The sequence below is a fragment of the Anser anser genome, assembly GCF_964211835.1.
Source record: "Anser anser genome assembly, chromosome: 8".
NCBI lineage: Eukaryota > Metazoa > Chordata > Aves > Anseriformes > Anatidae > Anser > Anser anser.
In genome coordinates, this window is record NC_139728.1 from 7,137,603 (window position 1) to 7,152,458 (window position 14,856).

The window sequence follows — 14,856 nt, forward strand, 5'->3', positions numbered from 1 at the left end:
TTTTTATCTGAATGAAACGGAAGTCAGGATGTTTTAGTCATTAATACTACAATTTTCTATTATCATATGTAAATAAATACTTTCAGAATCAGAACAGATTACAGATCCATGTCTCATTTTCTTAGGAGACTAATTTACAGAGGAAATAAATAATGAGTTCTAGTCCAAATAATGTAGCATTTTCATAGGATAACCTACAAATCTTTTTCCTCGTGAGATAGCTGAGGGCTGGGGCTTCATGAAAATCTGTGTTATACAGACAGATCAGAGTTAAACTTCCTTCACTGCTTTTTGTTGTTATTGAAAGTCTGAAATAGTGTTAACTTTGAAATATTTACACATGCAAAATATTTGTGAGAACATAGATATACATAATCCTACATTTGCTCAGCAATTTTAAGTTCCTACAGTCCCAAGAAGTGCTAATTCTAGTCTAGATTACTCAGTCTGTAGACACAGACTATATAAACACAACTAAAAATAAAAAGGAAATAGTACGTAAGCCAGCTCTAATCAAATGGTATAGTTTACATACAGCTGGATACCAAGCAAAGACTATGTAATTCTGCATTTTTTGTTATTTTCTACAGATTTCTGTCATTTTAGAAATAATTAAATAAAACCTCTGGTAATTAAGTAGTTCCTTTCTAGCATTTAAATAGAATATAAGTTCAACCTCTGAATGTACTTTTGCTTCTTTGTGAATTCTACAGAGAACATTTGTAGAAGTTCCCTTTGCTATTATAACAGGTTTTCATTGTGCCAAAAAGGTGCAGTTTTCATGCACTTAATAAAAACATGGACATAAACACAAATCATAGCATTATATAGAGCCTTACACTTGTGAATTGTTGTAATTAGAGCTATAACTGTAACGTTCTTTTAAAATACAGGTTGTTCTCAAGCCTAAGCATTATCACAGAACTAACTCACCCAGCCAATATGAGATTCATGCAGTTCAGAGCCAAAGACTGCTATTCTCTTGCTCTATCCAAATTGGAAAAGGTAAGGAGACTTCCCCTTCTCCCCCCGCAATGTAAATGTTATCGTTTGAACACATTTTCTTATTTTTTCTTTTAAACAATGCTTTCAGAACAAGTGTAAACAGTTAAATTATTTTATGGTTGTAGCAGCAATGTAAAAGCAAGACAAACAGTATCACGATACAAGTCTACAAATACAGATCTTTCTCTTCAGTCACCTTCCCCCTAGCCCCATTTGCTATTGAACTTGATATCATTGCTAGGTTCTCTCACATAGCTTCCTGTTCTCTTCACCTCACGTATCTTAGTTATCTTAGCAAATTTGAGTTAATGCTAAAATCATTTTCATTATACAGAACTAAACATATGACTTCCATTTCCTAGCTGTACAGTATGTATAGTCCTAGATTCTGGGAGTAAATTTGAGATTTCAAATATTTTCACTATTCACTACATAATGTTGACATAGCATTGACATGTGTTCACATATTAATGTAAAAAAAACATTTAGTAGAAGCTTATCTTCACAGGCCAGCTCCCAGTTTCTTACATGGGAATGGAATTGTGTAAACTCAGCCTGCCTAAAGGAGATGGCCTAAGTTTTATAAGAATCAACCTTTAACTCAGTTGACTATCAATTCACATTTTGATCACAAATACTTGGGTGATATTTTGTGATTTGTCAGCCTTTGCCTGAAAGAGAAGGAAGGCTTCATCTCATTTAGGTGGTATTCTGATTTGCATATAAAAGGGAGAATCATGAAGAAGCTAGACAAAAATTACTACAGATAGAGGAGCAGTTTGCATTAGGAGGCACATTTTTCATTTGTATTATGCCACTCCCACTATCCATAAAGGTTTTTACCTGTGTTTCCTGCATTTTACCACTCCCTTTCCTCTATGGTAATTGCAGGAGGAATAAGCTGGAACTGGCTGGAATCATGCATTGGCAATTTAGAGTATCCAGTGTCAATAGCTGAAAGGCCTTCAGTACTATGTTTCACCTACTGCAAAATTATTTTTTTAAATACTCCCTTAATCCATACAACTTAATGACATGGGGAAGAAAGAACAGGAATAACTTTTTTCCCAGTATGTGATAGCTACAGTTGCTTCTGGACTACTCAATGGACAGTTAATCTATCGACTCCAATGCAATGAAACCAAGATTATCTCATTTCTCTCTCTTGCCTTATACAAGCTCCCTTTTTTACCCAGCACAAATACTGAAAATAATTAGAAATATTATAACTTCTGTAATTTTATTTATTGCACAAATGCAAAGTTGTGAACATAGGTTGGAAGCTGAACAGTTAATTTATTTCCTATCCAAACCATGCTATGCTGAAATAGCAGTAGATAATTTACCTTAAAAGAACATTTTCTTTATTGCAATTGAAGTTGCCTGCTGTTGACATTTCCCATTCATTCCATCTTAATGTTTGCAGGGAACACTTCACAGGTGGTGCTGTAGTTCATTAGGTGTTGCAGAACTCCCTCATGCAAAATCAAAGGCAATTAAGAACTTGAGTAAAAATTATCTAATGCAGTCAAATGTACAGGTGATAATTATTTCTGCATTAAGCATCCTATTTTCAGAAAGACTACAAAAGTCAAGCAAGTTGCCTTCAGGTAGCACTCAAATATGCATGCAAAATTTACTTTTCAACCTAATTGGCTATGAAAGAAAGATACACATATCAGAGGTGAAGTCCATCTGCTGTTACAGCTGCAACTTTCCTCATTTTAAAAATAAATAGATCTGGACGCCAATCTCAGCACTGACATAAGAGAAAGTAGTGGTCCTTTTATACAGCAGAGAAAAGGAAAACATAGTACTCACAGTTTAAACTTAGAACTTAGTTCTCCATTTGTCTTCGATAAGAAAAAATTAAGTAACTGTTCCTGCTTTCTTGAAAAATGTTTAGAATACCCTGGATAAGACTCAGACTTTAGTTTTCTATGATTTTTTACTATTTTGTAAGTAAATATTGCAAGTGTCGACAGAAGGATAAAATCTCTAAAGTAATCATTTTAAAATACGTACATATATCTTTTCATCACACCAACACTCTGATTTCATATCCTTCAAAGGGATAAGTATATGTATATTAGGTAAGCAGAAATCTGCTTTAAACATCCTAGCATATTTGCTATGACACACAAAAGTAGGTTGCTTTTTTCAGCTTCAGTTAAGGATAGGGCGAACAGTCTCCATTTGTTATTAATCCTGATTAGGTTTTAAAACAGATTTGAAGTAACATTAAACAATAGCAAACAGGAATTATATATAGGTAATAAAAATATTGATTGGTGCCTCTTAAGTGGTATAAATCTATTAGTTTAAGTGGATCTCCAATGATTTAGATCACCTATAGCTCTGCCTGAAAGCATATACATAATTTGCACACACATTTTGTTGTTGAACTGACAGATCTGTAGAAAGCTGTTCCAGATCTTCAACAAAAATGAATCTGTTCTTGCCAAACAGGTAGAACAGAAGCCATTAAGAACATAGTCCAAAATATCGTAAACTATTCCAAAGGTGAAGTGATACTGATCCAAAATCCCTTATGTCAAGAAAGAGACCGTATAGAGGCTTCCATACCCAGATTTAAGTCATATCTCACATGGGCAACAACGAGCATTTACCAAAACTAGCCATGCACTTACTTGTTCTCTGTAATAAGCCACTAAACTTCATCACATTTATATGTTCTTGGACAACTCCGAAACTGTGTTTCACATTATATCCTTATACATTCCATACAGCAAATTTGCACTGTTTGTACATACCAGTTAGAGCCTTCCATAGCAGTTCCATATTACTTTCTAAATTGGTGTAGACTGTATTAAATCAAGATGGGCCCTACATCTCTTTCAACCACTGAAAGAGTTGCCAAAACAGGGCTTCAGGTTACTTTGCAGTTGGTATTTTACAAGTTACATTTGAGACTAAAACCAAAATATCAGAGCCTTGATTTCTCCACTAGAAGCTACATGTACAAGGTCAAGATTTCACATGCAACTCCTTACATCACATACCCATACCTCACACTCTGGCTTGGAGCTGAAAGATACTTCCTCTCCCCTGACAAGGAGGTGCAGCACAGCCCTGGCACCACGAAACCACTGTGATGGCTCATTCATGTTTACATTAGCACAGCTTAGTGCTTATATCCTTGTGTGAACTGCATCCTGACTAGAGAGAACATAACAGTATCGACTGCTATGAAGGACTGTGTTTATTTATTAATAGTAAAAAAAAAAACTAAAATCATGATAATAAGGTAGGAAAGAAGGAAATAAAATGAAAACATTATGAACTTGACCTGGGCAGATATAGTCTAGTATTCTGACAATAAGCAAACCCCAAAGGAAATAATTAATTTAAAATTAAATAGCCTACATGGAAGAAGCATGGCACATGCTAGGAACTTCCCCAGACCATAAGGGTATTACTGTTTTCAAAGCAATAACAAGTGTAATTCTGAACTTCACATGAGCAAAGCCACAACCATAAGGAGAAGACTGAAGATGAAGTAAATAACTCCATCTATTAATAGCTGTTTTAAAATGTCACCAATGAATTTGCAGTTCTATTGGATGCACTCATGCCATGATCTTTTACTTACGTTCATAGAAATGATCTATGCTTTAAGTAGTTGTAACCCCTTCCTCGTGAATTCCAAAGAAGTGTCAGTGAAGGAGCTGCTGAGCATCACATGGAATAAAACAGCTGGGATATTCTGATACATTTTTGGCTTCTACATCTGCAGTATTATCTGGAAAACCAATGAGTCTGCAGGTGATAAGGAAAAACTTCAACACAGTATGCTTAAGTAAAAGTTGTATTTCTCACAAATCTCTTTTAAGCAAGAATAAAGAAAAAGCAAGCTTGTAATAAGAGAAGAAAAGAGGCAATATAAGAAATGTAATATGTATGGGAAAAATAAACTTCCAAGCTTTCATTTTAAAATAATCCAAACAGGACCTATGCATCTATCTTCAAAATTTTGTATACAAACCAATTATTCCCCCAAAATATATCTTTTGCTTTGTCCTATCTTTCTTATCACAAAATCAGAATCTGCAACGATTTTCTCTAAACAGATGGACAGATAAACACAATACCTCAGTCATGATTTGATGATAGTCACTTCAGAGCCAGTTGCCTGTAAAGTTTTATGGCATGAATCAAAAATAATTTAATTCAATGTATGTTATAGAATGAATGTAGTTTTAATTTTAAAGTATTTGTTGTAAAACAAATCTTATGTTTTCTGTAATTCACACAGAGATTTTCATTCACAATAGCAATTGAAGAAAAATATCTTCTACTTTGCACTAAAAGAAGAGCATTCAAATACATGAGCTAAACTACAAAAGAAACACATAAGTTGTTTCTGTGGCTTACACCAGTAAGTGCAATGGTATGCTTTGCTAGGTAAAATTGTTCTTTGTACTCTGAGACTACTGCTTTCCTCAGTTCTGTCTGAAATACACAACTTACTAGAAACACCCCTTTGCTGTTTGACCAGAGTATGTGAGCACATTTGCATACATGCAGTTCACATGGTGAAGAAAAACTACGAGTCACAGAGAAAGTTACTAAAAATATAGAGCATTGCTCCAATCACAGAAACAAAATATTAGGAGAAAAACAACCAAAACCAGGCATGTTTTTTTTTTTTTTTCTGTGCGAGATAATAGTCCTCCTCCTTTCCCTTGCTTATGTTGAAACCTCAGCTCAATACTTTTACTTGTTCCACAGAAGCAGTGTAAATCTTAACAATAAACATGACTCATGAAGGGCAGATTTAAGCTCTTGAATTTAAACACATTGAATTTATTAGCTATAACAATGTATGTGGTATTTCTTTCTACTGATTCAACAGGAGAAGCAAGTCCACCAGATGCTTTTGAAATTATGTGCAAAAAAACAAACAACAACAAAACGCTTACATACCTGACACCTGCTTCTCTGGTTGTTCATTTAAACTGCTTGTTTAAACTAACATCTCTACTGTGCTTCTAGTGATTACATTCTTCCAAAAAGGAAAATGCAACTCAAACTGATACTGTAGTGTCAAATAAAATTCATCTTATAATAGTCCTGCATTGTAAGGGTAACTACAAAAATTCTTAAGTTTTTATACTCTTGAAAAAGTACGTAATTTAAAGAACAGACAATATTTTACCAGCTTTTTAAGCAGGTTATAGGTTTTAAGAAATACGTGCTCTACACAAACACCTCTAAATAGCACCTGTGGACAGGATAATATTGTCAGTTTGAGTTAATTGGCTTATAGTGTAAGTCCTATATCACAGTTATACTTAACAAAAAATTCTAAAAACAAAACAAAAGAGTGTAGTTTCTCTCCCTCTCTTTTTTTTTTTTTAATACCTTATGACATAAAAGCACTAAGAAGAGAGGATTGTGACCCTACAGAAAAAAGGAGTAGAACATCCTTTCCATTTAGCTTTGGTTTGGATACCTGGTTATTTGTTTGTAGAGTCTATGCACAATGTCCAGTGTACTAAAGTGGGTTGACAAGTATGAGAATAAACCTAAGCTGAATAGTATGGAAATCGGATCTTTAAAAGGAAGGAAAGTGTAGTTGAACATTTTAACTGCAAGTCTTTCCATGCTGATGATTATGGTAGACACTGAGACATATGCATGTAGAACAGAGAGGCCTGCTTATTAGTAATTTGCCATAACATGATTTATTTATTTTTTTAATAGTAATGGGCCTGCACCTTTAGTTTTGACCTGTCTGATGATTAGGGAATAATTGTCTGTTTTGTGGAAAACTTACTTCGCTAGTCAGCAGGAATGCAACTGACAGACTTGAAACAGACTTCAGCTGTTATCAGAGCAGTTAACATCGCAGGGTCACAAAGGGAACCCAGAAACTGTGTTCCAGGCAGTGTGGGACTGCACAACAACAGATGGACACAGCAAGCCTTGGTCCTCCCCACGTCCTGCTGGAGAGGTACCTACAGCAAATCAGCTACCTCAACCCAGCCAGAGTTCTGGAGGCTAGTTTCCATCATTCAGATAGTGCTTGGTATGGATATATCTTGTGAATTAACAACTGGTTATCATGACTTCAGTCACTGGTAGCACTTTGTAAGATTCTGGATCCCTCTTTGAGCAACAAGAACTGCTAGTGAGAGATGCAGTCTGTTTGGCAAAGTTAATTTCTTTGCCAGCCTGGTTAGGAGTAAGTTGTGAGTTAATGAGTTGCATTGGTTTATCTGATGCTGTCAGGTGAGTGCTCAGGAAGAGTAGGAGATATGACTTTCTACACTAATGCCATCATTTAAGCATACATTTTAATTTGGCAATGCTTGTTCCAGTGCATATCTCCAAGGAGGCTCTACAAGCTGTTTCACTGTTCTATCACCCTCATACTAAAAAAAAATTGTTTCCTTATGTTCACAAAGAGTTACTTGTATTTCAGTTTGTGCCCACTGCCTCTTGTCCTGCCACCAAGCACCACTGAAAAGAGCCTCACTCCACCATCTTCACATCCTCTCTTCAGATATTTGTACACATTAATGAGATACATACAAGCACCCTCACCACCTCCCCTGCCCTGAACCTTCTCTTCTCCAGGCTAAACAGTCCCAACTTTCTCAGCCTTTCTTTACAGGAGAGAAGCTCCAGTCCATCATCGTGATGCTTTGCCAGAGTCTCTCCAGTATGTCTGTGCCTCTTTTCTACTGGTGAGCTCAGGACACAGTATTCCAGGTGTGACCTCACCAGTGCTGAGAAGAGGTGCAGGATCACCTGCCTCAACCTGGTTGCACACTCCTCCTATTGCCCAAGACACTATTAGCCTCGTTTAACTTGGTGTCCACCAGGACCCCCATGTTCTGTTCTGCAAAGCTACTTTTGAGCCTGTCAGTAGCAAGCATGTACTGGTGCATATATGTGATGGATATGTGTCTTAATTACAAGCTATGTAACATTTCTGTACTTTGAGAACACATCTCATTCTTCATGACATCTCTGAACCAAAAGCTTGATGCATTCTCTCTCCTTAAAACAGCAAGATCATTTCCAGCCTGTAGTTTCACAAATAACTAAAGGATTAAGAAGCACATTGGTGTGGTGTCTCTACACGAGTTGTGATACGAAAAAGAAATAACATAACATAATTATGTTCTTTTGCTTCCCTTCCCTAGAAGTATCAGAACAAGAAGTTTCTGCCCTAGTCCACATCTGATCTCCTCTCACGTTATCTGAAATACTATTTCTTCCCTTTTGAATCAGATTCCGTTATGTTTCATGTTCACATCCCTAGTAGACTTTCTGGATCTCAACAAGAGTACACTGTCAGCATCAAGAAATTTGGATCAGGAATAACAAGAGCTTTGCTTTAAGCACAGTTGAAATCCCACAATCTTTGTTTAAAATGATCTGGTAGAAAGTCCCTGTGCAACTGCAGATGTGAAGATTGAAACAATGTATGCATTAAACAAAATCTTTCAACTTGAAAAACTAAGTATTGAACACAGGTGCTACATATTTGTGGAAACTATAATTCAGGGTAAAGGGATTTTACACTTTTGGTCTCTTCCAAGGTAATATCAGTTTGATATTATAATCCTTCCAAAAGCAGCACTAAAATTATGATTTTTTTATTATTCATTTCTATACAGAAAGAGCGGGAGAAGGGATCTAATTTGGCATTTATGTTTCGACTGCCTTTTGCTGCTGGCAGGGTTTTCAGCATCAGTATGTTGGACACACTGCTATATCAGGTATTGTGACTGTCTTCTCTCAACGTAGATAACATGCATTCTTACCACCCGTTTTATTGTACGTAATTGTCAGATGACCCTGTTTTCCTACATGTAAGCCATTAATGTAGGTGTCTGTGCCAGGAGCCGTCAAAGACGGATCAGTGGAGCATGCTCCATGTGACCTTGCTATTACAGTAATCAAGCCCCCAAATTACCCTCATTGAATGAATTCTGCTTTTAAACAATATGATACTTGCTATGAAACTCTCTAGAGTCTGGTGAGATGGATAATTTTGATTCAAACTGTATAAAATACACATTATACAGGCTGTTAACACTTGTATTCTGCAACAAAAAGTCAGTGCCCTTTCCCACAAAGTAGCATGTCTAACCACAAAAATCAACAGAAATATTTGCATGAGTAATTTACCAGCCATCTTACCAGCCAGCCTCTTCTTACTCTTGTCAACTAGACCTTCAGATGACCAGCCATCACACTTTAAAGCCAAAGAACAACTAGCTGCAAGTTGTGTTCCAAGAAGGAAAGATAACCTGCCTTCAATGCTGCGCTACTATACCCAAGAGGTGGCAATGAACAGTCCTATAAAAGTCTGCAGAGCACACACAGTCCTCCGATTCCAGCAGCCCAACTGATAAGGAGGAGAAACATTCATGGTTTTAGCTGATCTAATGTCTATTCCTGGTCTTAGCCTGCACTTCTACATTTAGTTTGCTTAGTCATATCTAATTTCCACCTTTCTGCCAATCAGTAAAACACTTTGTTAGAGCAACAAGCCTAAACTGAGATAAGGCAGATCTACTTTAAACATTAGCTGGATCAGCAAAGACAAATGGCTCCAGTTTGAATTAAAATAATAGCAGTCTCACCTTAGCATTATCCACTACTCAGTACTGCAGCTCCATCTAACATAAGACAGCATTTCATCTGCACTGAAGATAGTTCTTTTAATTTCATAATCAACAAAGCTAACATCTTACTTCCACTGATGTTACATCTACATGCATCTTAGTTTTCAGGCTTCCTCATTATACCTTAGTCTCTCTGGTCTCTCTGAATCTTTTTGTATACATATGCAGAACCAAAAAACATATATATATATTTTTCCTGTCAGTAGATTCAGCATGCATAAATAGTTATTTCTACAATGATTAAGATATCTAAAATATAAAGAGATTGATTTTAAATGCAGATGTGCAATTTGTTTAGCATTCACACATGGTGCATATGGTTACCTGCTCATCTGTTCATTAAAGTTTTCTTTCTTCTCTGTCTTTCCTGTTAAAAATCTTGCAGTCATTTGTGAAAGATTATATGATTTCTATCACAAGACTTCTGCTGGGACTTGATACCACACCAGGATCTGGGTTTCTTTGTTCTGTAAGTTTAAAAAAAAAAAAGGTAAATTATTGATATTACAGAATAACAAATAATATTCTGTATTGTCTGCAAAACACCTCTACTTTCTTTGTAGAGCAGTTTCCTTTGTGAAAGTCCAAGAAAGGCCATCTGTTTCCTTTTTCACTGGGGAGAAGACAGGTAAAATAGGTCGAAAATGTGTCTGGTTTTAGTTACGTCCAAAGCAAAAAACATTCCCTACCCCTAAAACCCACAACACATTCTATAAAGCATAAAAGAAAACAGGAAAGACAGGAAAACACAGAAGTGCAAGTTTTGCTGTTGTTTTTGCTCCCTCCTCCCCCCTTTTTTTAATGTAGATGGCAGTTCAGCAACCAATTTTAATAACCAAATATATCAAAAATAGGAAACTCTACCTGCCTGTAGAGCCTGACTAGCACTTAATATACAATGCTGTTTGACAATACCTGTTTCCATCATAGGTAATGAAGGGAAAAATTGGACTTTATATAAATATATATCTACACACATACCTAAACTGAAGTAATTTAGTATATGTTACTGATGTTCAAATTATTTTGTTCAGGTGTCTCTATATTCCCTATGCAGAGTTAAATATGTTTAAGTGGGTTACTCCACCCAACTTTGTTTTCTCCCACACCAAGGTAGCAAACATAGGTGAGTTGTTTACTAGTTGCTTTCTGGGAAAATATAAAGAATTGCAGGCTGTTGCTCTCAAAAATAAAGTTACCTTTTCTCTGATCAACATTGGCTGAAGAAGTTTGGTTTTTAAAAGAAGCACTTTAGTGTTTGTTGGCCAATCAGCAAACTTTGTTACAGTGGAATGCCAGTTAGTTTAACCTTTGATAAGGGACTCATAAATATCTTGAAATAAAGTTTTTCAAATATTTCATGACTTCAAATTAACTTAGGAAATTTTTTATACCATTTATGCTTAGTGTATTGCTTTCTCCACCTTCTTTCTCCCCAAATACTGAGCTTGCTGTCTAAAGAACAGTTATCTGGCAGCATTCAAAATATTTGCTTGTTCTTCAGTCTGTCCATCAACAGGTTCTAACTACTGCTGATATGTAGTTCATTCTTTTTATATTTATTATTCTTTTTATATTTTACTCAGATAATGAACACTGGATGAGGGATACCATCCAGTTTAAATAATTTTAAAGTTTAAATAATTTTAAAACAAAGACAGAAGTAATTACCAAATGACTGAACCACTTGCACCGCAATGTCTACCAGAGAACAAAGGAACAGCATCTACAAACTTGATAGAAATTTCAAATTTATTGTGAATGAAAGGTGCAACTCTACAATATGATCGTTACCAGCCAGCATTTAGTTGTCAATTTTTCTCAAGAGTAGTATAATGAACCATATAAGCCATCATGAGTTAAAGTTTTCCTTCCTATTATTGTTTGTTCAGATGAAAATCACAGAAGAAGATCTGTGGATTAGGACATATGCCAGACTATATCAGAAACTTTGCTCTTCTACAGGAGACATTCCAATTGGAGTCTATAGGACAGAATCTCAAAAGCTTACAACATCTGAGGTATGTCACTTTACTATACTTTGGAGTTGGTTACAGAGTATTCAAGATTTATTTATTTATTTGTTTTTAAACGGACCTCGTAAAAATTGGAACCACTTATTTAAAGAACATTGGGGGTGCCATGTCTGCAAATGCACTTAATTCCAACCCACTAAGGTCTCCCTCTGCTGGCATGTGTACAGTCAGATTAACACAAGGCCCAGACCACGTATCAGACCCAGTTTATGTACAGATTTTCATTCCAATGCTCATCTATGAAGTGACTAACTAAAAAGCAAATACAGCTCAGGAACAGGTAGGACAGGCTATGATAGCTAGAACTAGGCTGAACTTGCATGTAGTGATCAACAACAATATCCATAACAAGCTGTATGACCAGGTCCTGTATCAGGTGCAACAAGAATGTCAACACACTAACCCAAACAGGTGGCATTTCAGTATTCATATGAATTTGTAACTAGAAATGAACTAGAGAATAAAATTGTTATTAAAAATATAATGGTATTTCTTTAACCTTGGCTGTTAGGTGTTATTTTTGTATACGTGTCTGCCATATAAATACATATTTCTCCCTGTGTGTGTACATACACACACATATCAATATCGATACTCTCTTTCCTATTTAACAAATGTGCTGATGATGGTCCTACATCGCTCATTTTCATTTTTTGTTTGTGCAGCTTCCGTATCTCTTATCCATAAGCCATTTGTTTACGCGAGCATTAATACTGCCATCTCATTAAACCATGATTCAAATATGGCTCTAATTTGCAACAAAATTTTTCTGCTTCTGAAATACAATCTCAGTTTACAGATTTCCAATATAGACGATTTATATTCTCTTCTGTATTTCAGAAAAAGGTTATAAAACATTAAGCCATTTAACTACAGGCTTTATCTTGAAGCAAGTACAAACATTTGTTTAAAGTTAACTTAAAAATAAGGGTTACAAGAGGCTGTGCAAGATTCCAAGTTGACTAGTGACTTTTTGTGGACCACCAATACTGCTCCAGGTGGCTTTTACAGCTTACCTAGTGTGCTCTGCACTTGCAATAATGTCAGGTGACTTTAAATTTAGCAGCATTAACACAATCCATCAAAATCCCTTTGAGAAGAATATAGGCAAAATCACTGCTGTTGCCGCTAATATGAAAAAAAAGTTGTCATAACCTTCATCAGAGCACAGGACATGGCAAACTAAGAATTCATTAAAACACGGATAAGACTTTCAAAGGCTTTACTGAAAAACAAGGTTTAAAAGTCAGTCAGTTAACTCTAAACTCACAATTTTACCATAACACGGGGAACCTTTGAAGCCTGTACTTTAGTGCTTGAATACCTGATCAGACCAGGCCCAGATTTTCTGGGGAGGATAATCATCTTTTACAAAGAATCAATTAAAAAAACAAAACAAAACAAAACAACCTCCTGCTATTACTTCCTGACAGGTTCCATTGGTAGTCTCCTGAAGAGTTTGAGATAAATCAGACAGAGGAAGAGTTGGAAAAAAATAAAGACATCTAGTTAAATTCCCAAGTTGTCACGTACTGGATTCAAGTGGAAGAGTGGCAATATCTCTGTTTATTAAAGTAAAAACATTTATTAACCATTTTAAAAAGCTCCGGAATCCGAATGCAGACCCCCAGCAGTATTTCCCACATGTACATACTCCAACAGTTTCTTGTTCAGTGGGTGAGCATTCGTGAAAACCTTACCTTTCTACAGAGGCACAGGAGTCTTTCCTAACCTAGCTCTTCCCCAGAATATGTAGAAGCATCACATCTGGCTCTGCTTCTGTGGTGAATGGAGAAATTCTGAAATTTGTAATCTTTCTGCAGAGCTATTCCATTATTAATATCCAACTAATTTAATAAATAGTATTAGTGTGAGCTATCGTTTAGCTTTTCAATATATTAAACCAGAAAACAGCTTTAAAATACTGTTTGATGAGGTCTTTAAAGTGGAGGTTAGAGAAATATAAATTAGTATATTTTTTTGTTATTGTTGTTAGAAATGATGAATTTCTAGCCATAAATTGAAGGTTTCTAATGCGGAACCTCAAAAGTGTATATCAATTTGATTTTAAACAGACATATAAAACTTAATTTGTATTGCGTATATGTTGGAGCAGGCAGTTAATGTTTAACTTGATTCACAAGAACAAAATATACAATTATTATTTCTATATGCACTAGTTCTCCTTTGAAACCTTTTTTGTACTATCTAAATAAGACACCCTCACTTCACTCTGACAAACAGATACATGACTTTCCCCTAAAAATAAAGTTTTCAGTGATCTAGTTGCTAAAGAACGTGAAAATCTAGTTTGCCACACAATGAGCTGGTTAGATAGATTCCATCTATTTCCATTTAATTAAGAAGAGAGATATGGGATCTTCCTTACTACCTGTGTAATTGATTTTCTGTGGTTGCTGTTAAATACTCCATGTTTGCTTCTTTAGATTCACTTCAGTTTAAATTGTCTTTTGTTTTGTTCCCCCCACCCCTTCCATTGTCAGTCACGAGAAACGGCTTCACAAGTAAGTATTTGCTTATTGTCTGCCTGTTTCTGAGTCACACCCCGGGAGTGAAATCCTTACAGGAAATAGAACTATGCGATGGAACATCCTTGAATAAATAAAGCTTAAAGCAACATTGTTCTGTACACAAACATCTTATTGAAAATTTGAAAGCTGACAGAATGACTTAAAAAAAAGCCCAATGAGATTTGGTAGGCTATTCCTATTGAATCCTGAAGATAACAGATCATCTTCACAGTGAGCTGAAAACCTTGATCCTAAACGCATTAACTGCTAATGGACAAAAATCCCCAAGTTTATCATAAAGAATATGTGGCTACACTTAAACCTGGTTCAGGTTGCTGGTGGAGCAAAATTTTCAACACTACTGACAAGGTCAACAGAATCTTGCCTTCAGATTTTATTTTAATAGGAAAAGATCTTTAGAACCTCAGTAGCTCTTCAAATAAATTTGGTATATTCACTGATCACTTTGAATGTATTATGAACTCTTTCTATTATTGGGGTTTCATATAAAGTAACCCAAACCCAACTTTAAAAGTCATCTTTGTTTTGGATTTAAAAACAAAAAAAACAACCCACAACACATCAAACTGGCATCAGTAACTGGGTAATAAGACCACA

The 14,856-nt window shown here is 35.6% G+C and overlaps 1 protein-coding gene across 16 annotated transcripts in view; it reads left to right on the plus strand.

Moving 5' to 3' along the window:
* Positions 1 to 14,856, plus strand: part of KCNT2 (potassium sodium-activated channel subfamily T member 2) — a 149,381-nt gene that overhangs the window by 116,551 nt on the left and 17,974 nt on the right. For 5 of the 16 annotated variants that reach the window (XR_014587657.1, XR_014587658.1, XR_014587659.1 and 2 more), the window contains 5 exons: positions 894 to 1,005; positions 8,658 to 8,759; positions 10,057 to 10,161; positions 11,564 to 11,692; positions 14,212 to 14,232. Coding sequence is in view for 12 of the 16 variants with exons in the window: in XM_083847277.1 (XP_083703403.1) it covers positions 894 to 1,005; positions 8,658 to 8,759; positions 10,057 to 10,161; positions 11,564 to 11,692; positions 14,212 to 14,232 (469 nt within the window). In the remaining 4 variants the exon portion in view is untranslated. Of the gene's footprint in view, positions 1 to 893; positions 1,006 to 4,626; positions 4,720 to 8,657; positions 8,760 to 9,214; positions 9,967 to 10,056; positions 10,162 to 11,563; positions 11,693 to 13,140; positions 13,402 to 14,211; positions 14,233 to 14,856 lie in introns of those variants that run through there. The other 11 variants (XM_083847284.1, XM_083847282.1, XM_083847286.1 and 8 more) reach the window with 9 other exon arrangements.